A 27,564-nucleotide genomic window follows, 5' to 3' on the forward strand; every position below is an offset into this window, starting at 1 on the left:
TCTTTCTTGACTCTACTCACACTTAAAAATTGACACAGTGGCCCTGGCCGGTTGGCTCAGTGGTAGAGCGTCGGCCTGGCGTGCAGGAGTCCCGGGTTCGATTCCCGGCCAGGGCACACAGGAGAAGCGCCCATCTGCTTCTCCACCCCTCCCCTTCTCCTTCCTCTCTGTCTCTCTCTTCCCCTCCCACAGCCAAGGCTCCACTGGAGCAAAGTTTGCCTGGGCGCTGAGGATGGCTCTGTGGCCTCTGCCTCAGGTGCTAGAAAGGCTCTGGTTGCAACAGAACGACGGCCCAGATGGGCGAAGCATCGCCCCCTGGTGGGCATGCCGGTGGATCCCGGTCGGGCGCGTGCGGGAGTCTGACTGCCTCCCCGTTTCCAACTAACTTTGGGAAAAAAAATAAAAAATAAAAAAATAAATAAAAAGGACATGGAAATCATAAAGAAGAACCAGACAGAAATGACAAACAAAATATCAGAAATTAAAACTACACTAGAAGGAATTAAAATCAGGCTGGATAAAGCAGAGGATCGAATCAGTGACTTAGAGCAGTGATTTTCAACCTTTTTTTTTCATGGCACAAACACACACTAATTACTAAGGTCAGTGCCCCTGACTAAATACAACCATTTTCATCTCATGGCACAAATAAATTAGTTACTAAAGAAGAAGAGGTCAGGACCCCTTTTTCTTTAGTAATTAGTTTATGAGTGAGTAAGAAACAAAGGTTGAAAATCACTGACTTAGAGGACAAGATAAACGAAAGAATGAAGCAGAAAAGCAAAAAGAAAAGAGGATCAAAAAGTCTGAGCTCAGTGACAACATAAAGAGAAACAATATCTGCATAATAGGGGTTCCTGAAGGAGAAGAGAAAGAACAAGTACTAGAGAAGCTCTTTGAAGAAATAAGAGCTGAAAATTTCCCTAAATTGATGCAGGTGTCACACAAGTTCAAGAGGCAGAGAGAACCCAATTAAAAAATAACCCAAAGAGACCCACACCAAGATATATCATAATCAAAATACCAAAGCTAAGAGATAAAGAAAGAATATTAAAATCTGTCAGAGAAAGAAAGTCAATCACCTACAAAGGAACACCCATAAGGATGACATCTGACTTCTCAACAGAAACACTTGAGGCCAGAAGAGATTGGTGAGAAATATTCAAAGTAATGCAGGACAAGAACCTACAACCAAGATTTCTTTATCCAGCAAGACTTATCATTTAAAATTGAAGGAGAAATAAAAAGCTTCCCAGACAAAAAAAAAACCTTAAGGAATTCATCACAACCAAACCAATACTGCAAGAAATGTTAAGGGGCCTGCTGTAGACAGGACAAAGTAGGAAATATATATATAAAAAGAGGAATATAGATTTTAAAAAATGGCAATAAACAACTACATATCAATAATAACCTTAAATGTAAATGGATTAAATGCTCCAATCAAAAGACATAGGGTAGCTGAATGGGTAAGAAAACAGGATCCATACATATGCTGTTACAGGAGACACACCTCAAAACAAAAGATACACATAGACTGAAAGTAAAAGGATGGAAAAAAAAATATTTCATGCAAATAAAATGAAAAAAAAAAAAAAAAAGCTGGGGTAGCAATACTTATACCTGACAAAATAAGACTTTAAAACAAAGACTATGGTAAGGGATAAAGAAGGTCACTACATAATGATAAAGGGAGCAATCCAACAGGAAGACATAACTATTATAAATATCTATGCACCTAATATAGGAGCACCTAAATATACAAAGCAGATTTTGATGGACATAAAGGGAGAGATCAATAGCAATACTATAATTGTAGGGGATTTCAGTCCCCACTAACATCAGTGGATAAATCCTCAAGAAAGAAAATTAACAAAGAAACAGCAGAATTAAGGGACACACTAGATCAACTGGATTTAATAGATATCTTCAGAACCTTTCACCCTAAAGCAGCAGAATATACATTCTTTTCAAGTGCACATGGTACATTCTCTACGATAGATCACATATTAGGGCATAAAATGAGTCTCAAAAAATTTAAGAAGATTGAAACCATATCAAGCATTTTCTCTGACCACACTGGCATGAAACTAGAAATCAACTACAATAGGAAAACTGAAAAACACTCAAACACTTGGAAACTAAACAGCATGTTATTAAACAACGAATGGGTCAACAATGAGATCAAGAAAGAAATAAAACAATTTCCTTGAAACAAATGAAAATGAGCATACAACAACTCAAAATCTGTGGGACACAGCAAAATCAGTCCTGAGAGGGAAGTTCATAGCATTATAGGCATACCTTAAGAAGCTAGAAAAAGCTCAGATAAACAACTTAATCCTGCAACTAAAAGAACTAGAAAAAGAACAGCAAATAAAGCCTAGAGGAAGTAGAAGAAAGGAAATAATAAAGATCAGAGCAGAAATAAATGACATAGAGACCAAAAAAACAATACAGAGGATCAATGAAACCAAGAGCTGGTTCTTTGAAAAAGTAAACAAGATTGATGAACCCTTAGCCAGACTCACCAAGAAAAAGAGAAAGGACTCAAATAAATAAAACTAGAAATGAGGGTGGAGAACAACGGACACAGCAGAAATACATAGGATTGTAAGAAAATACTATGAAGAACTGTATGCCAAAAAATTAGACAACCTAGGTAAAATGGACAAATTCCTTGAAACATAATCTTTCAAAAACCAATCTGGAAGAATCAGAAAACCTAAATAGACCAATTATAACATGAGATTGAAACAGTTATCAAAAAGCTCCCAACAAACAAAAGTCCTGGGCCAGATGGCTTCACTGGCAAATTCTACCAAACATTAAAAAAAGAACTAACTCCTATCCTTCTCAAGCTATTACAAAAAATTCAAGAGGAGGGAAAACTTCCAAGCTCCTTTAAAAAAAGCAACTTAGTTCTTTTGTGCAGTTAAGAAAAATAATGTCTTACACATTAATAGTGGGAAAGGTGGCATATGTGTTCCTTCATAATGGATGCTCCATTATGGAAGGATCTAGAGAGACAGTACTGACAATAAGTCAAAACAAATCAAAATTCTAAATACTCGGAGTAATCACAAAAACAAAAGTATCTTCTCAACTATTTTTATGTTCTATGTTTAGCCTTAAGAAATCCAAATGATGAAGAAGGTCTGTTGGCAAACACAAGTGATTTAGAAATTTTTTATCCTTAATCTATGAGTTTTGCCAATAATTGTAGTGTTTCTCATTCACTTACACCTGAGGTTGGCGCTATACTTGCGAGTTGTGGGAAATGAGTTTCCCTGCACCTATGAAATAGTGACTGTTTAGAGGCTTGCCTCCCTGATCTGACAGACCCACGGTTCCAGAACTCCATGCTCTGGTTTCTGACAGAATTCCAAGACACACAATTGTCTTCCTCTCCTGACACGAAACCGAGATCTCCCTTAGTTGGGTGACAGCTTTTCATTCATTTTTATTTGTTTCTGGGGAAGGAAAGTTTATGGTGCTCAGCTATTTCCCTCTTAACTGGAAGTGCTTCTTGAATGTCTCCACTCATTCCATACAGAAGTTGTGGCTTTATGAATGGCACCAATAAAACAGGGGTCCCACAGTCAGCAGATGCTGACTCCCAGATCTTGTGAAGGGAGGGAATAGGGAGAAGATGCAAGTGTTTGCCTTTCACAAAGATCTCAGATTGTTCTTGGGAGAGATTTCCCAGCTGAGTCAGCATAACCAATTTTTTTTTTTCATTTGAAGCACCTATCCATCACAAATAGGTTATCTGTTTCTCTATGGTAAGGCTTAATATTTATGGCTGATGAAACCCTACCATGCACATGGTTATGGGTGTCGCCACCCTAAGGTGTCCTGGCCTTGGGAAACCCATCACGGAGCTACAGCAGGAGGCTGCTCTCTGCCCTCGGGTGCTGGGGTATGAAAATGTGCCCTAGGTGTCCCATGCAAAAGGGGGTGCAGTCATTCATATACTTCGCTCATTAAAACAGTAACTTTGCTCATTAAAACTTAAAAATCTGATATTTATTTTAAAAAATTACTGAGAAAAAGGCTAAAACCATGTTAAAAGTCAACACTGGATCTCCCTAAAAATAGATTATTAACGCAAGGGGTCTATCTTCCTCTAGGATTGAGGATGTTAGTATTGTTTTATTAACATCTGGATGATCCTGGCCTTTTAGGTCTTACTTGAATATTTTATTGGATGGCTGTTGAAGTAAAAATAAAATGAAATAAAACATAAGCTACCCTTAGTGTCTTAAAACCAAAAACACTGTGATAAATTACGTGGGATTATTTATGAGCTTGTATAGAAACAGCTTGAATTCAGAGTCACATGTGGTGGCACGTGTGATGTCCCACGCAGAAACAAATTTCAGATTTGCTTTCAAGGCTGTGTGGGTGGCTCTCTGGCTAAGAATATTAAATGCCAGGATACCCACATTTCTGGTAAAGCTGTCACAAGCTACAGAAATGTCCAGATACGAACTCTGAGCATCCTGTGTTTTCACTGCCAGCCAAACCTTCCCGTGTTCTCCAGACTGCAAAGGTGGGAGCCTAAAACCCCTGAACCCTCTCACTAAGGAGTTCAAAGAGGATGAGAGACATTAAGTCCCTACTGTTTCTGCTTTGGCAACCGACTGAAGGCCCTGAGAAAGGACCCTGCCCCATGTCCCACCTGAGTTAACTTTCCAGTTTGTTTTCCTAACCGAATGTAGAAAATCCCTTTAATGCTTAGTGCCACCTGAAATCTTGGAGACTTGATTTAGAGCTGTGAGTGGTAAGGTTGGAAGGACAGAGAAAAATAGTAATCTAATCTGATATACCTTCCTTCTCATTTAAAAATCTATTTTATATTTTGGTTTCTCTTCAGATCATATAAAGCTTAACGCCTTTTAAAAGTCTACTTTGACTGCCTTAAATTAATCAAACATTTCCTAAACACCTACAACCCGAAAAAGTCACCCTGCTTCCCTGAGGTGAAAAGAAATGTACAAATTAAAAGGAAACTTAATAGATATTATTTGGCAATCACTGAAGAACAATTCGATTCTTGACCTCACAGGTAAGATAGGCTTCCGGAGAGCCATGGATGCCTCCTGCCTATAGAGGAGGGACATTTAGACCGCTGCTTCTTACCAGCTGGCTCGTCTGTTTCTATGCCTTCAAATGCCTGTTCCCCAGGATCTCAGACATGAGGCCTTCTTTGAGGAAATGTATCAAGAGAAGGTGGGGCTGACAATGAGAAGAACTGAGGCCTCCTGCCTGATCCACTTTGCTTTGTCCCCTTCCTTTCAGCCTTCCTGTGCATCTTTCAAGGTCCAGCTTGAAAGTCAACCCCTTATTGAAGGCTTAATCATTTGCTCTCCTGAAAATAAACTCTCGTGCATCTCAGCCTCCCTGAATAAGTCATGCCAGGGCAGCAGGGTGCCAACGAAGGCATGGTGTTTGGAACTAGACACACCCAAGTTTAGCATAGTTTGCCATTTACTAGCTGCTTGACTTGGGTAAGTTACTCGAGCTCTTTGGGCCTCAGTTCCCTCCCCTGCAATGGGGCATGCTGATAATTTTGACTTTAAAGAGACAGAACAGTGAAAGCAGACAATTTAAGTGCTCAGCAGTGACTGGCATATCGCAGGCACTCAATAAAGGTGGATTAAAAAACAAGTGAAAGCCAGGGGTTGGTGACATCTGAGACCAATTCCTGGGCTGGGTACCACGAAGCCAGCAGTAAGTATTTTGGACCTCAGTCAATCTTAACTATCTGTACAATTTTATTCCTTATGTACCGTATTGTTTTTTACAGTGGTGCATTGTCTGGAACTATAGAAGTAGGGGAATCTTGGGTAAGAACTGAACTTGGGTATGAGTATTAGCTAACCCTCTGCCAGGCACTGCACAGGGTGCTTTATTTACATTATCTTATTAAGTCCTCATGACTCTAAAAGGTAGACACAGATGGGGGAATAGAGGCACAGAGAGGATGAATAACATGGTACTCGTATCCAGGTCCATCCAATTCCAAAGCTCTTGTTCTCACCGATTAAATCTCATGCCTCTGTCAGATCAAAGGAACCCTCTGATTGTACGAGGAGGATGCAGTTACACCCTCAACAGCTTGCAAAGGAAAAGCTTAGGATGTGAGGTGAACTTCCCACCCAACAGTGTGCATTATGAGGGATGAGGTCCTCTGCATATGTAATTAGGATAAAAGTCTTTACATTATAACAAAAAAAGGCTTTCTTAACAAGGCTTTTGGTTCATGGATATAGAAATAATGGTCAAGATTCAACATATGATTTAATATCTATACATTATCATCTAACTGTAATATGATTGATTAGTCAGCTTTGGCTTTCACTTCTCAATGAGGCAAATGTCTCATGTGGCTGAACTGTATGTGAGCATTAGGGTTCTTCATGTGCAAGTCACCAAGGACTTCTCAGAAAGTATCAGAGTACTTTTAACCTTGCAGAGACAAGCCCACCATAAGCCAATGCTAACCCAATCCTGCTCCCTTTGGCTTCTTTCCCTCATCCTCAGGCACTGGGTCTGCTTACAAAGAAACAAAACAGGCTAGAGATGAAGTGTGGGAGGAAACACTTGCATTCAGGAATGTAGTTCTTTCCCCAGTCTCTTGTCCCCTTGGAATACTTGGTGGGCACTTCTGTTCTGAAAGAAGTCGAACAGACTGAACAGAAAGGGGGTAGCTTTGCTGGTTTGAGTTTTTCCGGTCAACTCAAAGAAAATGCAGGCAGTGGTAAAACCAAGGGTAAATGTACTATGGGAAAGCATATGTGAAAAAGAAAATATTCAGAAACCAAGCCTGGCCCTGGCTGGTAGCTCAGTGGTTAGAGCGTTAGCCCAGCATATGGGCGTCCTAGGTCAGGGCACACAGGAGAAGCAACCATCTGTTTCTCTCCCCCTTCTCTCCCGCAGCCAGTGGCTCGATTGGTTTGAGCGTGGTCTGGGCACTGAGGATGGCTTGGTTGATCCAAGCACGTCAGCCTCACATGCTAAAAATAGCTTGGTACTCGAGCATCAGCCCCAATGGGGTTGACAGGTGGGACCTGTTGGGGCACATATAGGAGTCTGCCTCACTATCTCCCCTCCTTTCATAAGAAAGAAAGGGAAGGGAAGGGAAGGGAAGAAAAAGAGAAAGAGAAAGAGAAAGAAGGAAAGAAACCAAGCTCTAATGTATTTCAGAATCACTGAGTCAGAAACCTCATTCTAATAGGCATCTTCAACTTAATATATCTAAATGGGCCTCTCTTTTTCTGCACCTTCCTGGTCTGTACCACTATTTACCAGTTACTTAAGCTAAAAATGGAGGCCATATCCCATTCTCTTTTTCCCTCACCCTCCACAACCAATCCAGCCTTGTCTAGCCATACACACCAGGCTCTGATCCTGTATTCAATTTCAGTCTACACTGTACCCCACACAATACACAAGTACCTCTTGGCTGTCCCTTTAGGCTCAGGACACTTTGTGTAGGAAATTCCCGGGTCCTAAGCACCAAATAGGATCAAGAAGGGGTTGATATAGTCTTTGAATACTCACAGCCCTTTGAGCTAGTCAGAGCTTTCTATAGCAGGACACTGTTGTCTGGGTGAGGGCAGGGCTGCCATTGAGTCTACCTCTGAGTCTCCTCCTGAATGACGAGACCTGTGTCTTTTATTCCTCTGTCTGCCATCCCATTCCAAGTTACCCGTACCTGATCCGTAGCCTCACTGGACCCCATATCCATACTTGCTTCCCATAGACTAGTTCCCCCTGCCCCACTTCCACAATCTTTTAATAAAGATTAGATAAAACTATAAATCAGGTCATGTCACCTTGCTTAAAACCTCCCTCACATTTAGAATGAAATTCTAACTCCCCACCTCTCAGACTACCACAGGGGCAGCCAGGGACAGGGAGGAGGGACCTGCATTTTCAATGACTATCAACGGGGCTAGCAGTGTGGACTTTGGCACCAATCTGGGCTCAGATCCTGCTTGTCTACTTACTATTTTCATAAATTTCAGCAAGTTCCCTGAACCTCTCTAAGCCTTAGTTTCCTCATCTGTAAACTGGCAATGACTTTAAAAGCACCTTTTTTTTTTAAATTTTATTTATTCATTTTTAGAGAGGAGAGAGAGAGGGAGAGAGAGAAACAGAGAGAGAGAAGGGGGGAGGAGCTAGAAGCATCAACTCCCATATGCACCTTGACCAGGCAAGCCCAGGGTTTCGAACCGGCAACCTCAGCATTTCCAGGTCGACACTTTATCCACTGCACCACTACAGGTCAGGCTAAAAGCACCTGTCTTTTTTTTTTTTTTTTTGCATTTTTCTGAAGCTGGAAACAGGGAGAGACAGTCAGACAGACTCCCGCATGCACCCGACCGGGATCCACCCGGCACGCCCACCAGGGGGCGACGCTCTGCCCACCAGGGGGCGATGCTCTGCCCCTCCTGGGCGTCGCCATGTTGCGACCAGAGCCACTCTAGCGCCTGGGGCAGAGGCCACAGAGCCATCCCCAGCGCCCGGGCCATCTTTGCTCCAACGGAGCCTTGGCTGCGGGAGGGGAAGAGAGAGACAGAGAGGAAGGCGCGGTGGAGGGGTGGAGAAGCAAATGGGCGCTTCTCCTATGTGCCCTGGCCGGGAATCGAACCCGGGTCCTCCGCACGCTAGGCCGACGCTCTACCGCTGAGCCAACCGGCCAGGGCCAAACACCTGTCTTAAAGAGCTGTCAAGACTCATGGGGACAGTTTGTGAAAAGCACTCAGTACATTCATTCTCAATATTAGCTGAGAATAATCAGGATAATGAAACATTAACTACTTTAAAACTAGGGTCTGACTCTTCAACTATGAGCTTTTCATATACTTCCTTAGCTGACAAGTCATGCTATCTGTAAACTAAATATGTCAGAAGTTTCCTTGTATAAGACAAGCTAAAAATTAAACTAATAGAATAAAACTATTAAAAATTTATAGTTAGCCCTGGCCGGTTGGCTCAGTGGTAGAGCGTCGGCCTGGCGTGCAGAAGTCCTGGGTTCGATTCCCAGCCAGGGCACACAGGAGAAGCACCTATCTGCTTTTCCACCCCTCCCCCTCTCTGTCTCTCTCTTCCCCTCCCGCAGCGAGGCTCCATTGGAGCAAAGATGGCCCGGGCGCTGGGGATGGCTCCTTGGCCTCTGCCCCAGGCGCTGGAGTGGCTCTGGTCACAACAGACGCCCCGGAGGGGCAGAGCATCGCCCCCTGGTGGGCAGAGTGTCGCCCCCTGGTGGGCGTGCCAGGTGGATCCCGGTCGGGTGCATGCGGGAGTCTGCCTGACTATCTCTCCCCGTTTCCAGCTTCAGAAAAAAAAAAAAATTATAGTTAAAAACTATCCAGAATACCATAATAGGATTGTCTAAGGCAGGGGTCCCCAAACTATGGCCCGCGGGCCACATGCGGCCCCCTGAGGCCATTTATCCGGCCCCTGCCGCACTTCTGGAAGGGGCACCTCTTTCATTGGTGGTCAGTGAGAGAAGCATAGTTCCCATTTAAATACTGGTCAGTTTGTTGATTTAAATTTACTTGTTCTTTATTTTAAATATTGTATTTGTTCCTGTTTTGTTTTTTTTACTTTAAAATAAGATATGTGCAGTGTGCATAGGGATTTGTTCATAGTTTTTTTTATAGTCCGGCCCTCCAATGGTCTGAGGGACAGTGAACTGGCCCCCTGTGTAAAAAGTTTGGGGACCCCTGGTCTAAGATTACAATTCCAAGAGACATTTAGAAAGCTCTTAGTTTATGAGGTTGCACATCTACTGAGATCTTCCCTCATTCTGAATTTAGTTTGAAAAACAATAGAAAAACAGATAAAAACTCATCAATCCAAGTAAAAAATGGGCAAAGGACCTGAACAGACACTTCTTCAAAGAGGACATACAGATGGCCAATAGACATGAAAAGATGTTCAATATCACTAATCATTGGAGAGATGTAAATTAAAACCACAATGAGATATCACTTCACACCTGTCAGAATGGCTATAATCAATAAATCAACAAATACCCTGGCCTGTAGTGGCACAGTGGATACAGTGTCAACCTGGAACTCTTGAGCTCACCAGTTCAAAACCCAGTAAAGACACATACGACAAGCCTGACCAGGCGGTGGCGCAGTGGATAGAGCGTCGGACTGGGATGCTGAGGACCCAGGTTCGAGACCCCGAGGTTGCAAGCTTGAACGCAGGCTCATCTGGTTTGAGCAAAAGCCCACCAGCTTGAACCCAAGGTTGCTGGCTCCAGCAAGGGGTTACTCAGTCTGCTGAAGGCCCGCAGTCAAGGCACATATGAGAAAGCAATCAATAAACAACTAAGGTGTTGCAACGTGCAATGAAAAACTAATGATTGATGCTTCTCATCTCTCTCCGTCCCTGTCTATCCCTCTCTCTGACTCACTCTCTGTCTCTGTAAAAAATAAATAAATAAAAAAATTAAAAAAAAAAAAAAAAAGAAAAAAAAAAGACACATACGACAAGCAATCAATGAATAAAGTGAAACAACTATGAGTTAATACTTCTCATACCCCCAATCAATCAATAAGATCTTAAAAATAAAGGAGGATCCTGTTTTTGTTTTTTTTTTTAAATCAACAAACACCTCACGTTGGCAAGGATATGGAGAAAAGGGAACCTTTGTGTACTATTGGTGGGAATGCAGACTGGTGCAGTCATGGGGGAAAGTAGTATGGAGTTACCTTAAAAAATTAAAAATGGAACTGCCTTATGACCCAGCGATTCCATTTCTGACAATTTATCCAAAGAAACCCAAAACAATAATTTGAAAGAATATATGCACTCCTAAGTCCATCGCAATATTATTTACAATAGCCAAGATTTGGAAGCAGCCCAAGTGCCCATCAGTAGGTGAGTGGATAAAAAAGCTGTGGTATATTTACACATTGGAATACTACTTGGCTGTTAAAACAAAGGAAAACTTACCCTTTCCAACAGCATTGATAGACTTGGACAGTATTATGCTAAGTAAGCCAGTCAGAGAAAGACAAGTACCATATGATTTCACTTATATGTGGAATCTAATGAACAAAATGAATTAACAAGTACAATAGAGACAGACTCATAGATAGATAGGCTTTAAAATCTCTTCCACATGATAGCCTTTTAAACCATTCACACAGCTGCCTTGTTCCCCATTTAAGCAGTCTCTGCTGTAGGTTGATGCTTCCATCAATCCTTCCCAAAAAACATGAACATGGTTCCTTTTCTTTTTTTTCATTTTTTCTTAAGTGAGAAGTGGGGAGGCAGAGAGACAGACTCCTCCATGCGCCCTGACTGGGATCCACCCAGCAAGCTCCCTACCGGGTAAGGCTCTGCCCATCTGTGGCTGTTGCTTCACTGCTCAGCAACTGAGCCATTTTACCACCTGAGGTAAGGCCATGGAGCCATCCTCAGTGCCCAAGGCCAACTTGCTTCAACAGAGCCATGGCTGCGGGAGGTGAAGAGAGAGAAGGGAGAGGTGGAGTGGTGGAAAAGCAGATGGTTGCTCCTCCTGTGTGCTGTGACTGAGAATTGAACCCAGGACATCCACACTCTGGGCTGACGCTCTACCACTGAGCTGACTGGCCAGGGTCTATGGTTCCTTTCTAAGCATGGCCTATGACTGTCCCTCTTTAAAGGGGCTCTCCAGAGTATATACTTCCAGGGGTGGTCTTGCCATATTGAATGGAGTTTTACCTCCCTCATTTTCCATATCACATTTTCATTAATATAGTCAATGATTACATTAGCTTCCCAGGCAGACACATTTAGTTGCTTACTGTCAACTAAAACCCCCATGCTTTTCATTCATATTTCCTCTGGGTCATGCCTGCCCATTAATATCTGTCTTTGGTCTTTTCCATCCACAAACAGGACTTTACACAGGTTCCCTATTTCATTTTGCTAGCCATGTTTTACTGTTCCAGCCTCTCCAGGTCACTGTGAATTATGATTCTATCATCCATTAGTTAGTTTCATGTCACACAAGTATTGGATTACCAGGTCATCCATATCCTCATGCTACTCGCTTATGAAGTTGTTGAATAGGACCCTGCCATCTGCCATCCAGACCTGCCTCCAGGCACACAGGGGCTCACTCACTATCACTCTTTGTGCTCACTCAACCAGTGTGGCAGACATACCCTAAGGTGACCCCCAATGACTCATGCCCTTATGTAGTCCCTCCCCCTTGAAGTGGATGGAACCTGTGACTTGCTTCTAATCAACAGAATATGGCAAAGGTGATAGGATGTCACTCCCTTGACAAAGTTACATTATGTAAGACTCCATCTTAGCACACTGGAAGGTGACAGCCTTTCTTGCTGGCTTTGAAGAAGCTGCAATGTCAAGAGGTGGTCACATGGAATATGGGTGGCCTCTAGAAGCTGAGAGTGGTCTTTGGGCTGACAGCCAAGAAAACAGGAACTTCGATCTTACAGTCCCAAGGAGATCAATTCTGTCAAAAACCGGAGGGAGTATGAAAATGGAGCTTACCCTAGTCAAGCCTCAGATGATACTACAGCCCCTCAATGAGACTACAGCCTGGTGAGAACCCACCTAAGCAGACACCTAACCCACAGAAACTGAGATAAGAAATGGGTGTTATAAGCTGCTGAGTTTGGAGTAACTGGCTATGCAGTGCAAAAAATGAATACAAACAAAATAATCTATCTAACTATGCTATAATCCAGCACTTATTTCTCCTTTTTTTTTTTTTAAAGAGGCAGAAGTAAGCCATAGTAGAAATGGCATGGGCTCAGGGGAAAAGTTACAGGGGCAAACGAAGGGCCCTGGAGCTTAGAGGAGAGAGAGAGAGGCAAGGAAACTGTGCCTGAGGAAGGGGGGTGGGAGGTGCAGGTGTGTTCCATAGAGACATGTGCCCCATCTTGTTCTTTTTTCTTTTTTGTGACAGAGACAGAGAGAGTGACAGATTAGGGGCAGACAGACAGGAAGGGAGAGAGATGAGAAGCATCAATTCTTTGTTGCGGCACCTTAGTTGTTCACTGATTTGCTTTCTCATATGTGCCTTGAAGGGGGGTGGGGAGGCTACAGCAGACCGAGTAACCCCTTACTCAAGCCAGCAACCTTGGGCTTCAAGCCAGCAACCATGGGGTCATGTCTATGATCCCACGCTCAAGCCAGCAACTTAGGGTTCAAGCTGGTGAGCCCGTGCTCAAACCCGATGAGCCTGCGCTCAAGCCAGCAACCTCGAGGTTTTGAACCTGGGTCCTCCGTGTCCCAGTCCAATACTCTATCCACCGTGCCACTGCCTGGTTAGGCTCCAACTTGTTCTTAATCACTGTCAAATGCCTTGGTGACATTCAACTAATTTAATCAATCTAATAAGTCTGTTAATGTGAAGAAATATTAGGTTCACCTTCCTCCTTCCAGATCTCATTCTGCTTCCCTGAAAGCTCTCTATCCTTTTAATAATCTCTTCTCAGATATTTCTTGGGACGACCATCCATCCATGTTCATAATATTTGGAAATAGGAACCTCTTAATGGTAATTCCGTGACCTAAAAGAATAAATCTTGCTTCCAAAGGAGCCCAATTTATAATGGTGTTGAGATAGCGAGGCACTGAGAAAATCCAAATCAACCAATCTTTTATTCAACCAATATTTAATGGAGTGCCTTTTAGCACTGTCCTCAAGTTCTTAGTTACAGCTCTTCTCAAAACATGAAACTTAATTCCCCTCCCCCTTGAATGTGGGTTGGACTGAGTCCCTTGTTTCTAAAGAATATAATAAGGTAGAAGTGATATTATGTGATTTCTGCAGCTAGATCACCAAAAGCATTGTGTCTTCTGTGTCTTTTCCTTGCTCTTTCTCTTGGATCGCTTGCTCTAGAGGCAGCAGCTACCACATTGTGAGGACACTCAAGCAATTTCACATTGTAAGGAACTGAGGCCTCCGCCAAGAGTCGTGTAAGTGAGCCATCTTGGAAGCAAGTCCTCCAGGCACTGTGAAGGCTTCAGACAACTGTGCCCCTGGACAATATCTAGTCTACAACCTTATGAAAGATATCTAGCTAGGACCAACCAGCTAAGCTGCTCCTGCATTTCTGAGCCTCAGAAATATGAGAAAATAAATGTTCATTGTTTTAAACTGCCAAGTTTTCAGGTGATTTGTTATACAGCAATAGATAAATAATACAAACATGAATTCAGAATTTTCACTCACCTTGTAGTATTGTAAAATTCTTGATGAGCTGACCATGCTTGGAGTCTACTAGCTTCATTTCTTCCATAATCACTGATAAATTTGCTACTTCAGTGTCTAATCTCGACCTCATCATATCTTGTTGCATCCTGAGAGAAACAGAATCCAAACGGATATTGGCCAGCGTGTTATTCAAGGAGGTCAGATCATCCGTGTGTTTGGTCAGGGTATCTGTGCAAGTGGTCCTGACTTCATTCAAATTGCTGGTCAGCGTCCGCAGGTGGTGGGCCGTGTAACTGATGTTGCTAATGATGTTTACAATATCTGTCTCAAAGAGCTGGAAGCGTTCCTCCAGTTGACTGAACTTGATGGCTGTTCTGTTCTCCGTGTCCTTGTGTATATCCTGCAGGTCTTTCAGGTTCTGCTCGTTGACTTGGGAGGCTGAGGTGATGTTGTCCATCTGACCTGTGAATGAGCCGAGCTGGCTGTTCATATCCTCCAGGGTGTCGTTGTTGGCTTTGGCCAAGGCCGAGTTATTGGCAGCCAGTGTCTGCAAGCTCTGGACTTTCTCCTTCAGCCAATCAGTGTCCTTCTTAGCTTGAAGGAAAACCTGCTGCAAGTTTTGGAAGTCGTTCTTGATTCGCTGGATAGCCTGGCTCGTGTCATCCACAGACCGCTGCAGGTTAGTGATGAGGTTCCTCTGCTGCACCTGGGTCAGGTTCAGGTTGTTGAGGTTCATAATGACCACGTTATGAGAGTACATTTGGCTCTGCAGATTGCCCTGCAGCACGCTGGTATCTTGTTGCAGATTCGTGACATAGCCATTATACGCCTGGAGGGTTTTGTTTACAGTGGTGATGAAGAAAGAGTTATTCTCCAGAGTTTCTTTCAGCTGACTCTGCCGGTCCACCAGGGCATCCCCACTCGCCTGTAACTTCTCCAGCATGTCTTTGTTCTTGCTGGTCTTTTCCGTGATCTCACGGAGTTGTTGTCGAAGATCCAGAATGTCTGACCTGAAGGTGGAGAGTTCTGAATTGGTGCTTAGAGCTTTCTTCCCAGTTTGGTCCCCTGGAATAAGATATGTTTGTTACTTAGATTGGTGAGATGGAGAAGTAAGTGTTCAGGTGAAGTCAAAGATCCCAAAAAAACCTTCACCTTGTTTTTTTTTTTTTTTTTGTATTTTTCTGAAGCTGGAAACGGGGAGAGACAGTCAGACAGACTCCCGCATGCGCACGACCGGGATCCACCCGGCACGCCCACCAGGGGCGACACTCTGTCCACCAGGGGGCGACGCTCCACCCCTCCGGGGCATCGCTCTGCCGCGACCAGAGCCACTCCAGCGCCTGGGGCAGAGGCCAAGGAGCCATCCCCAGCACCCGGGCCATCTTTGCTCCAATGGAGCCTCGGCTGCGGGAGGGGAAGAGAGAGACAGAGAGGAAGGAGGGGGAGTGGAGAAGCAGATGGGCGCTTCTCCCATGTGCCCTGGCTGGGAATCGAACCTGGGTCCCCCGCACGCCAGGCCGATGCTCTACCGCTGAGCCAACCGGCCAGGGCTTTTTTGTATTTTTCTGAAGCTGGAAACCAGGAGGCAGTCAGACAGACTCCCGCATGCGCCCGACCGGGATCCACCCGGCACGCCCACCAGGGGCGACGCTCTGCCCACCAGTGGGCGATGCTCTGCCCCTCCGGGGCGTCACTCTGTCGTGACCAGAGCCACTCTAGCGCCTGAGGCAGAGGCCAAGGAGCCATTCCCAGCGCCCGGGCCATCTTTTGCTCCAATGGAGCCTCGGCTGCGGGAGGGGAAGAGAGAGAGAGAGAGGAAGGAGAGGGGGAGGGGTGGAGAAGCAGATGGGCGCTTCTCCTGTGTGCCCTGGCCGGGAATCGAACCCGGGACTCCTGCACGCCAGGCCGACGCTCTACCACTGAGCCAACCGGCCAGGGCTACCAGTGGTTCTTTTTGATCAGGATTGGTCTTCAGATATTTTTGGGCACATAATAGTGTTCTTGGAGGGATTGGTCCTTATTTTAAAAATTAAAAGTCTTTGAGTTAGCCATGGCCAGACAGCTCAGTTGATTCAAGTATCATCCCAAAGCATAGAGGTTGCTGGTTTAGTCCCTGGTCAGGGCACATACAGGAATAGCTCAATGTTTCTGCCTCTCTCTCTCTCCCCCGTTTTCTCTCACTGAAATCAATAAGTAAAAAGTTAAAAAATAAAGTCTTTCAATTAAATCATGAAGAAAGTTTCAACACACAACACAAAAATTTCATGTTCTTTTGGATGAATGTGAATTTCTAGCAACATCATCCTAAAAAGCGTGGTCATTTATACTAAGGAGGGCCAGGGGTGTCAGCTTGGTGCTTCAGTCTCACATTACCTAGTTTCTTCAGGTCACTCTCCACTGCTGTGAGCTTGTCGTCATAGGTTTGGCGAGATGTCTCCATGCCACCTGTAACATTGTCCATCTTCTCTACAACTAAAATATGGAAATCCATTCATTAATACACATACCTGCTCAAATTTCATTTTTCACTTTCAACAAGAGATCATTTCCATACAGAATAAAAGAAACAGACTAAAACAAAGAATATAAATGAAATCAAATATCGTCTGGGGGAAAAAAGCATTCTTTCAGAAAAATAAATTGAGTTACTTGTCTCAAAACCCAGTGGCAGGTTACTTATAAGCTTAAGAATTGTATGATTCTGCCTGACCAGGCGGTGGCTCAGTGGATAGAGCGTCGGACTGGGATGCAGAGGACCCAGGTTTGAGACCCCGAGCTCACCAGCTTGAGCGTGGGCTCATCTGGTTTGAGCAAAAAGCCCATCAGCTTGAACCTAAGATTGCTGGCTCCAGCAAGGGGCTACTCGGTCTGCTGAAGGTCCATGGTCAAGGCACATATGAGAAAGCAATCAATGAACAACTAAGGTGTTGCAACGTGCAATGAAAAACTAATGATTGATGCTTCTCATCCCTCTCCGTTCCTGTCTGTCTATCCCTCTCTCTGACTCACTCTCTGACTCTGTTAAAAAAAAAAAAGAAAAAAAAAAAGAATTGTATGATTCTTATGATTCATGCCACCTGAGATGTTTTAGAAATGGTTTGGAAGTAATTTGTAAGTTTTTATGTATTATAGAAGTCCTCAACTTGTATTGTTTCCTATATAGATGGTCTCTGACTCTATGATGGTGTGAGAGTGATACGCAATCAGTAGGAACTGTACTTCAAATTTTGCCTTTTGACTTGTCCTGGGCCTGCAATTCGTGCTAAGAGACTCTTTTGTGATGCTGCTGCAGCCCCATCAGCTACACGGTCACCAGGGTAAACAAACGCTCTGCAGTGTATTCACTGTGTTATAGGATTCTGTCCAACTGTTGGCTGATGTAAGTGCTCTGAGCACATTTAAAGTAGGTTAGGTATAATAAATGCATTTCCGACTTTTGATAGGTTTATCGGGATATAACCAGTGGTGGGATTTAGCCGGTTCGCACCGGTTCGGCAGAACCGATACCTAATTTTTTTTGAGTTCAGAGAATCGGTTGTTAAAATGGCACTTGTAATTAGGGTTCTCTCTAAGGTGGGCACCTGGGCAACCGCCCAATGTGGAAATCACAAATTCACATTCCTCACTCTTTTTTAACACTCATCTGCACAACAGCACATTCTAAGCACCTGTAGTAATGTTCATTCAATCCACAGGTGAAAAAAATGGCAAGTGAGGGTGCCAAGCAAGAAATAACAGTTTTATTGTTTTTTGTCAGGTATTATTTAATATTTTTTCATTAATGTTTTAAAACTCTTTATTATAACAATCTAGTTTTGTGTACCTCTTTTATTGTTCTTATTTAAGTATTAAATGCATGAAATAAACTATCTTTCAGTATATATATGTTTTATACTTACAACGGTCATTAGGGCAGAAAATTGGTTATTAAATTTGAATCCCACCACTGGATATAACCTAATCATCATAAGTTGAGGAGCATCTGTATTAATTTGCAAAGATGGAGTTGTAACACTGGGATTGTCTACAAAATGTCAGTACTCATCACACTCCCAGCCATCCCTGGCCAGCAGGACTCATCTAGCAGGAGATCTCATGGCAAAGAACCCAGCTCAAGTCTATGCACAGAGTCTTTGCAGAAGGGATACAAAGTCAAGAGTGTTTGCCACATTCTGTCTTGTGTTCCACCACAGAGGCCTGAAAATCTGCTTCTCCTTGGTGACAAGTAAATCTAGTTTATCAATTCCCAATTAGATGCCTTAATGTACGAAGAAGACTTTTTAAAAAGCATTGTCCTATTACTCATGTTAGGGAAAGTCAGTGATGCAATGTTAAAAGCTTCTGGCAATAATTCTCTGTGCTTATGAATACAAGTTTATCTTTCTAAAATGTCTAAGATGATTGCATTTCTCTAAAAGTAACTCCTGTGAGATCCAACTTCTAGCAACTTGGGATAAAGTCTGACTGTCCTTGCCATCAACAGCTTTTTAAAATAACAATTTATTATTTTTTTAAGCAGGACTTTGTATATTAATTGTGAGCCAGTGGACCCAGGTCATTTTATTCATCAAGTGTTCTACCCACACATGATTATGTGAGAAATTTCTCCTATTTTCTATCAGGAAGTAGAAGTATGGCCCCTTGTGTCTGAATGACCTGAAATGAACCGGCTTCCTGGCTCCCGGCACCTTCCCTAGAGAAGCCTGTCATACTCTCCTTTAGGTTTACAGTTAGGCCACAATGAATTGTGTGCATTGCACCAAAATGCTCTTTCTCATCCTAGCCTTGCCACGTGTTCTTCTTTTCATCTAGAAAGTTCTTCCCTGGCCTCTTCAACCGAGCTAAGACCTACTTGCTCTTCACTTCCTGTGGGAATTCTGCTGAAATGCATCTTGGAGAATTCTCTTGGTAAGCAGTCTCTTCTCTATTACAGAACTTGCTTCACTGTGTTGCCATGGCTCGCCTACTGTAAGATCCTTTAAGGCAGGAAACTTTGTATTCCATTTTATCTCCAGCTCTTAGCTCAATGTGTGGTACTACTAGGTGTTCAACACATACTTACTTATGCCATTTATTTAAATAAATGAGATTGCCTGCTGACTGCGGAGGTCTGAGCCTGAGGTCATGCAAACAAACGTGCAAACCAGCCAAGCCCGGAGAAACCTCACTGGCAATGAGAATGTCTTCTAGTTGAATAATTGTTAATTTTTTTTTAAATTAACTACAGAGGCATAGTTGTGATCATCTTCGCCTTATTGTTTGATGGACACGTATACTCCTAGTCCTTGAAAACTCTGAAGAAAAAAATGTTTCATCTTCATTTTAGCAGAGCCAAACTTTAAAAAAATAAAATAGGGAATATTTATAAGTTTAGGCTCAGTTTTGATCCTCAAATCAAAACATATGCTTCCATCTGTCCTCAAACCACACATAAGCTCTTAAGACTTGCCTTTTTCTTTCCCTAGAAGCCAAAGAAACCTCTAACTATGCTGACAGCCAGTCATTTTCTATCCTCTCCAATTTTTTTTCCATTTTAGTTTTTAAAAAAACACAGAAGTGGGGTGATGGGAATGCAGCATAATCAAATGTCAAAATAACCTGGAGATGTTTTCTCTGAACATATGTACCCTGATTTGTCAATGTCACCCCATTAAAATTAATGAAAAAAACAAAACAAAACACAGAAGTGTTATAGACAGATAATTCAGATTTCCATAGAATAAAAGGAATAAATCCATTCATTACAAAAAAGAAACCTGTTACTTTTCTCATCTGTGCAGCAAGGAAATGATCCGCCTTGCCCACGAGTGCTAGTGAACTGGTTCCACGCTCTGGGGCATGTGTCTGTGTTTAAAAATAGGCTGGGTATAAAGGCTGGGTATGAAGCTACAAACTTTAGAGTTACAAAGCTGGCAGCTTGCTTCTGCATAAAAATACTCTGCCGATGGAAACTGAGAACCAACTCTTGCTGTAATAGCACACAGCATTGTCGTGTTTACTCTTAACTTACCAGCCCAAATTCTAAGAATGGCTGGGTCATCCATTCTTGCCACAGGAGCTTCCAGTCTATGGCTGTGCCTCAGTTTGTAGATTGTTCTCAGAGGAGGAAAACAAACATGAAACCCAGAAGGGTTGCTAGCTTGATTTTTCATGGGCTTCCCTTTACTGGAGATTGTTTCTTGACAAGAGAATTTTTCTTCAGAATATCAGTGCCTCAGCTGTTATACCTGAAAAGCTTTCCCTCTTCAAGCACCCAAAGCCTAATTCTCTAAGATAATCTGACAATAGTACATTTCCTATAAAAGGACTTGGGTATCATCCCTTGGCCTGGGCCACTAACCACCTCACCCAACTTTTAAGGTCTACTCCAAATCTCAGCACCCCACTGTGCCGAGCCCTTCCTGGCCATCTGATTCCATACCACCCCAACTGGACTTTTATCTGACTGACAATAATGGCAGCCTCTATTATACTGAGTGCCTACTCTTTGCAAGATGCACTACACGACCTCTAGAGTTAATCCTTACAACTCCTATTCTACAGATGGAGACACTGAGGCTCAGAGATGTTCAGTAACTTGCCTAGAGTCACACAGCTTTTAAGTGACTAAGTCGCCAGATCTAACTTCACAATCCATGCTTTCGCTATATGTCCACATTGCTTCTCTCATTTAGTATTTCTTTTTCTTAACAGTTTTTTTCTCCAATAAAAAGCCCTTCAGAGGAAGGATTATGTCTTATCCGTCTTCTCTTCAGTCATAATCCTCAGATGTTTTTACTAAGTATCTACCACGTATATGACATCATGCTAGACATTGAGAACACAAGCGCATGGCCCAGTCTTGCAGGACAGGAAACAAGAGCAGAGCACAGATTTCCTGCCTGGTGCTCATGAATGTGTATACCAGACTGACTGTGGTATAAACAGCCCTGATGCCTGGGACTGCCCAGTGATACCAACTATGTTCCCCTAGAATGCAATAAAGACATTTCTACTTTGAACATTGTTTCAGATTTCACTACAAAAATACAGAAGACCTGGCTGTAGGTGTTATCGTAGACTCTCGCAGCAGCTATATAGTGTGACCTGATGCACATTTTGAAAGTCTGCTTTGTTGCCTGACCAGGTAGTGGTGCAGTGGATAGAATGTCAGACCAGGATGCGGAGGACACGGGTTCGAAACTCTGAGGTTGTCGACTTGAGTGCGGGCTCATCCGACTTGAGCATGGCATGCTCACCAGCTTGAGTGTGGAATCATAGACATGACCCAATAGTCGCTAGCTTGAGCCCAAGGGTCGCTGGCTTGAAGCTCAGGGATGCTGGCTTGAGCCCAAGGTCACTGGCTTGATCAAGGGGTCACTTGCTCTGCTGTAGCCCTCCTCCCACCCCCTAGTCAAGGCACATATGAGAAGCAATCAATGAACAACTAAGGTGCTGCAACAAAGAATTGATGCTTCTCATCACTCTCCCTTTTTGTCTGTCTGTCCCTGTTTGTCCCTCTCTCTGACTCTCTGTCTCTGTCAATAAAAACAAAACAAAACAAAACAAAATTCTGGTTTGTCATTGCCATTGTGACAGAGCTTAGCAGCAAGGTCAATGTTCTGTGACTATAAATGCTGAGTTAAGGGAGATCCTTACCGTGAAGGACTCAGACTTCTGTTTGTCCTCTCTATCCTGGTTACCTTAGGCTAGATGCTTTCTGGGCAGGACAACTAAGTAGGCTTTTCCTACTCAGGGAATGTTCTGGAGGAAACATGACCTACTAAACTTAAGAGCTGGCATCTGCCATGGAAGCTCCATTGACGGATGATAAAAAGCGCAGGGCAGAGGACGCACCAAGCCATGCCTGTCTGAGAACAGGCTTTCTGTAAAGCAGCTGGAGAGCCTGTTAGTTACTCACTGTGCAGCCCTCTGTGGGTGACTCAGCAGATTCTCTAGAAGGAACTTAAGTGACATCCTAACTGGGAACTGTGTAAATAACGTAACAGAAGTCAAGAATGTTTGGAGGAAAACACAGCAAGTTGCCTTTGCTAACTGAGATAAATAAAAAGTTTGTATTTTATTTCCTTTCAAATTCTCCTTCATAGAAATAGCTTCTTTCATGGAATATTTTTTTTTTCTTGTTAATGGCATTTCTCTAGACTTCAAAGGGGAATGTGTGAAAGGGAAGCTGGGCCCTCTTTCTCTGCCTCTTACAGTGTGGAGCCACCAGCACCTTACTGACAAGAAGAGGGCTCACTGTACAAGAGAAAACACATCTGGAAAATATCAACGTTTCGGCTCGTTAAAGCTGTGTTTGGAAATCCAAATTGTATGTTGTATTATCTTATTTTCGTCAGTAGAGGCCTGAGGGATGGGCGCCTTGAAGGAGGGAATGGACAGGCAAGACGGTCATCTTGCCTCCACCTGTCTTGCTCCCTCAATCCATCTCTTCTCCCCTTTGTCCTGGTCAGATCACACTCTCTAGAACAGGCTAAACTGACAGACAGGACTATCGGTTTCTAGGGAGGGCTTTAAGTTGCTGCAATTCGCTAATGAGCAGACTGGCTTAGAGGTCCCTGGGCATTGACTGATTGCCTTGACAGAAGTCAGTCCTAATCCATACTTCATCCACCCACCCATCTTCTCATTAATTCACCCAGTAAACTTTATTGGCTACCAATTAAGTACCGTGAGGCCCGGTGCTAGTGCGAGATAAACCAAATAAAAGTCTCGTCTTCATGGAACTTACAGTTTGGGGGTATGGCGACAAGCCCACTGGCCACAGTGATACAGTGTGACAGGGGCTAGAAGTAAACAGAAGGTGCAGTGGGAACAAACAGGAGGGTACCTAACTCAGACCTCGGCGGTTCCTGCAGGACAGAGGAGACGGGAAGGGAAAGGAGTCATTTAGATGGAGAGCAGAGAAAAGGTTTTCCAGGCAGATGGACCAGCACACACAGAGCAGGCCAGAGCCGAGCAGGGCTTTCCCACATCTAACGGAGAACGTATCTGTGCTTTAAAGATAAACGAACAAATGAAAAAGAATAATAATAATAAGAAGAAAACCTTCTCTTCTGGATCTTTCTGAATAATTCTGAAGGCATAGAGATCCTAAACCTTACTTTCTTGCAAAAATAAAAATTACAAAATAACTTGTGGTGGTGGGTATGCTCTTCAAACCTTTCTGGTCTCTTTTTTAGTAGTAACTGTTTTATGATATCATACAGTACTGAGCCCTAAAGATATTTATTAAATAGCTATTTGATTCCAAGTTTTCCTTTATCTAATTTTTTTTTTTTAAGGAAAAATGAAGGAGAAGTGAGTAATGACCTAACTAGCTTTGTAAAGGAGGCGAGTCTGAATTACTCAGGACATACAAACCCTCTGTCCCTGCCCCCTACAGACTCCCTCCCCCACCTCCGTCCAGCCCTTGTGCTGATTAATAGCCTATCTTAATCACTTTGTTAATCCTAGGTTAGATGAACTCATCACAAATGGAGTCAATGACCTAGTAATAGTCCAAATTTCCATTGCGCAATTCATCAGTCAACACACTACCAGAAGCACATAACTTTTGCATGTGTATGTCCTAAGAGGTGGGGCCTAACTAGCGGGACTATACTGAGTATTTTTAACATATTTTACCATGCTAATGGCTATAGCTGTCTAAATGCAGTAGGAAGGAAGGGAGGGACGGAGAGAGGGAGAAATATAGTCACTTATCTACTGGGACGAAATATAGGACTGGTGGTTTAATTACATCATCTTTGTTCATCTCAATCACCTTAAAAAGTGGCATCATAATTGCCATTTTACAGAAAGGAAATAAAACTCTAAGTGGTTATGATTCACCTCCAGGTCACACAGCCCTGCAGAAGACTTAGCCTGATGTCGACACATCAGTAAGCACTTAATATAAGGTCTACCGGAAAGTTCTGTCCGTATCTATCACAACAAGTTTCGACACGTAAGCACATGTTAATTTGGCGCATGTGTGCCTCTCTATTTTTATCACTTAATGTATACATACTGATGTAGCAAATTAACTAAAACAAAGTTGATTCACGTTAGTCTTATGTGTGAAGCCATAGTGTACCATGGCTACTGATAAAGTTCATTTAGGCCACTGTAATTTTTACGAATTTCAACAAGGAAGAAATGCTACAGAAGCATGTAGAAATTTATTGAAAGTGTTTGGTGAAGGAATAATACCGACTATCACTTGTTTTTGTCCTTACAAAATTTTTTGAAGGGCAAAAAATGCAAAAATGAAAAAGATATCAAACAAGCACTGGTTCAATTTTTCGCATCAAAAGATAAAACATTTTTCAAAAATGGGATATACAAATTGCCCTCACGCTGGCAAGAAATCATTAATAATAATGGCAATTATATTACTTAATAAAGTTTATTGACGGTAAGAAAAATTTGTATTTTACTTCAAAAACGGACAGAATTTTCCGGTAGACCTTATATATACAATGGTACTACAAATGGCAGGATCAATAATTGATTTAGGACCAGAGGGGGATTAAGGTTGACTGAGGCCCCAAGTGCAGAAGAAAAGAAAATATTGGGCCCTTAAAAAAAAAGAGAGAGACGGAAAACAAAAATACATGTTAACTATATTTTTAAATAAATAAAAAATATTATGTACTATTAATGTTAAAATTGCACATATGAAACCAGAGTTGGTGTCATTAGAAAAATGTATAAAGTTGGGGTTTCTGGGGCCCTTCAGAAGTTGGGGCCCAAAGCGTGCGCCCGGTGCGCCCACTGTTAAATCTGCCTCTGTCTAGGACCATCTGGCCCCCAAACTTATTCTCACTCCGATACACTCTGTTTCCTCAGGAAACCACTGAACACTGGGAAAGAGGGGGGCGGAGTTACAAGTGGAGGGAATTTGCATTGAATCTTTCTCTTCCCAGGCCAAGTCTTCAGGCCCAGGAAATGAGGAGAGATTCTCCGCTGTTAATCTGTCACTTCTGAGGGAAGGCAGCTGAGATGGTGGCTGAGTGAAAGTTTTGAAGATCAGCAGACCCCCATGTCTGCCTCTTGCTGAAACCAGATGACACATCCGTCTTGGACTGGAAGGTTTCCATGGCTGTTTTCTATAGAAGGGTTTCTGTAGTTCATGACTCTGCAGCTTGACACCTTCTACCTGTGGTGTTTCGAAGGGAAATGGAGGTTGAGGAGCGGGGAACACACTTTGTCTGCAACTGTGAAGGATTCAGGCAAAAATCTTCTGCTGACCTTAAATCAGACACATTGAAAGACTGTCTAATGCCCCACAAAGTATAATTGAGGTGGTGGTGCTGTCTCTGTGTTTAATTTCTACAGGGCAATATTTTTATGGAGCTGTATAAACAATAGTGACCACAGTAAATGTGCTGAAGGGAAAAAAGAGGAATTGGCTGGCCAGTCTCTGGGTGAAATAAGCCCTATCTTTGGAGAGCTTGTGTTTGGCTTCTCTTCAGTACAGTTTTCCTGTGTGCTGACTCCAGATTTCCACAGGGCCTCAGAGATAAGATGAAAAAAGACAGAGGAAGAGAGAATAGCTGGAAATAGGTAGGAAAAAACAACAAAGAGGAACCGTCTTTATAACTCAGAGGAGGCCATTATTATTATTGTTAAAATGAGTCCAAAGAAATCGCTACTTTTGCCATCCAGATCGCGCAGCTGTAAGAAGTTGAAGACACAGAGATGGAGCTAGTTGCTTAGTTTTGCATCTGAGCTGTATTCATGCACAACTTCATACTGCAAACATGAGTTTTTATCATGTTGATGAAGGGAAACTTGCTATTTGGAAGGAAAAAGGAAAGAGTGCTTACCTTTGTATCCCAAAATGGCTACTGTGATAGTTAGCAAGGCACACAAAACATACAATAATATGATAGAAAACTTCAGCGCCCAATTATTTTTACATTTGGTACATTGTGTTCCTTCTTGAATACCTGTAAGAGAAGACAAATTTTAATAATAGTGAGCAAAACATCACTTAGAGAAGTATCCCTTCACATTTTGGTTTGAATATTATGATTAAGAAAAATTTTTCACATATGTCTTACTACAGGATGGGTGGTATTTTAAAATTAAACATACCACTTTAGCAACACAAGCACTTTAAATATTACCATGTTGTTGTAACTGTATTTAATTTTATTTATTTATTTATTCATTTTTAGAGAGGAGAGAGAGAGGGAGAGAGAGAGAAGGGGGGAGGAGCTGGAAGCATCAACTCCCATACGTGCCTTGACCAGGCAAACCCAGGGTTTCGAACCAGCGACCTCAGCATTTCCAGGTCGACGCCCTATCCACTGCGCCACCACAGGTCAGGCGTAACTGTATTTAATATGACTTGAAAATAACACATAACTTTGTCTCACAGTATAGTTTTTAAACTAACTCCTACTCTGATAATTTTTCTTTTTTTCTTAAGTGAGAGTGGGGAGGCAGAGAGACAGACTCCTGCATGTGCCCTGACTGGGATCCACCCAGCATGCCCACTAGGGGGTGGCGCTCTGCACATCTGAGTCTGTTGTTCCATTGCTCAGTGACGGAGCTAGGCCATGGAGCCAGCTTCAGCGGTCGGAGGCTAACTTGCTCCAATGCAGCCATGGCTGCAGGAGAAAAGAGAGATAGAGAGAGAAGGGAGAGGGGAGGGGTGGAGAAGCAGATGGTTGCTTCTCCTGTGTGCCCTGACCAGGAATCTAACCAGGGAAATCCACACGCCAGGCTCATGCTCTACCACTGAGCCCAGTGGCCAGGGCCCACACTGATAACTACAATTATATTTTCTTTCTTTTTTTTTTTCTTTGAAGGGGACAGAGAGAAAGTCAGAGAGAGGGACAGATAGGGACAGACAGATAGGAAGGGAGAGAGATGAGAAGCATTAATTCTCTGTTGCAGTACCTTAGTTGTTCAATGATTGCGTTCTCATATGTGTCTTGTCTGGGGGCTACAGCAGAGCGAGTGACCCCTTGGCTTAAGCCAGTGACCTTGGGCTCAAGCCATTGACTATGGGGTCATGTCTATGATCCCATGCTCAAACCAGCGACCCTGCACTCAAGCCAGTAAGCCTGTGCTCAAGCTGGCGACCTCGGGGTTTCGAACCTGGGTCCTCCACCTCCCAGTCCGACTCTCTGATCAGGCTGTGCCACTGCTTGATCAGGCTATAATTATATTTTCAATAAAAATCTCTACATAAGATTTATAATACCCAAATCTACTTGTTTCAGCCATTATTGAACTTATAGCAATTCAAACACAACCAATGCCCCTCCCCCCAAAAAAACAATTTGTGACCTGTCCCTTGACATCTAGTGGTGCACTAGAGCTATTTCCTACTGGAAACTGTTAAACTGTTGGTAGCTTGA

General features: G+C 43.0%; 1 protein-coding gene across 1 annotated transcript in view; it reads right to left on the reverse strand.

The window, feature by feature from the left end:
• Positions 1-27,564, reverse strand: part of COLEC12 (collectin subfamily member 12) — a 274,994-nt gene that overhangs the window by 21,896 nt on the left and 225,534 nt on the right. The window contains exons 3-5 of the mRNA XM_066247594.1: positions 26,020-26,142; positions 16,580-16,678; positions 14,225-15,271 (exon numbers count right to left, since the gene is read on the reverse strand). Coding sequence (XP_066103691.1) covers positions 14,225-15,271; positions 16,580-16,678; positions 26,020-26,142 — 1,269 coding nt within the window. The remainder of the gene's footprint in view (positions 1-14,224; positions 15,272-16,579; positions 16,679-26,019; positions 26,143-27,564) is intronic.

The sequence above is a fragment of the Saccopteryx bilineata genome, chromosome 11 (assembly GCF_036850765.1).
Source record: "Saccopteryx bilineata isolate mSacBil1 chromosome 11, mSacBil1_pri_phased_curated, whole genome shotgun sequence".
In the NCBI taxonomy this organism is placed as follows: domain Eukaryota; kingdom Metazoa; phylum Chordata; class Mammalia; order Chiroptera; family Emballonuridae; genus Saccopteryx; species Saccopteryx bilineata.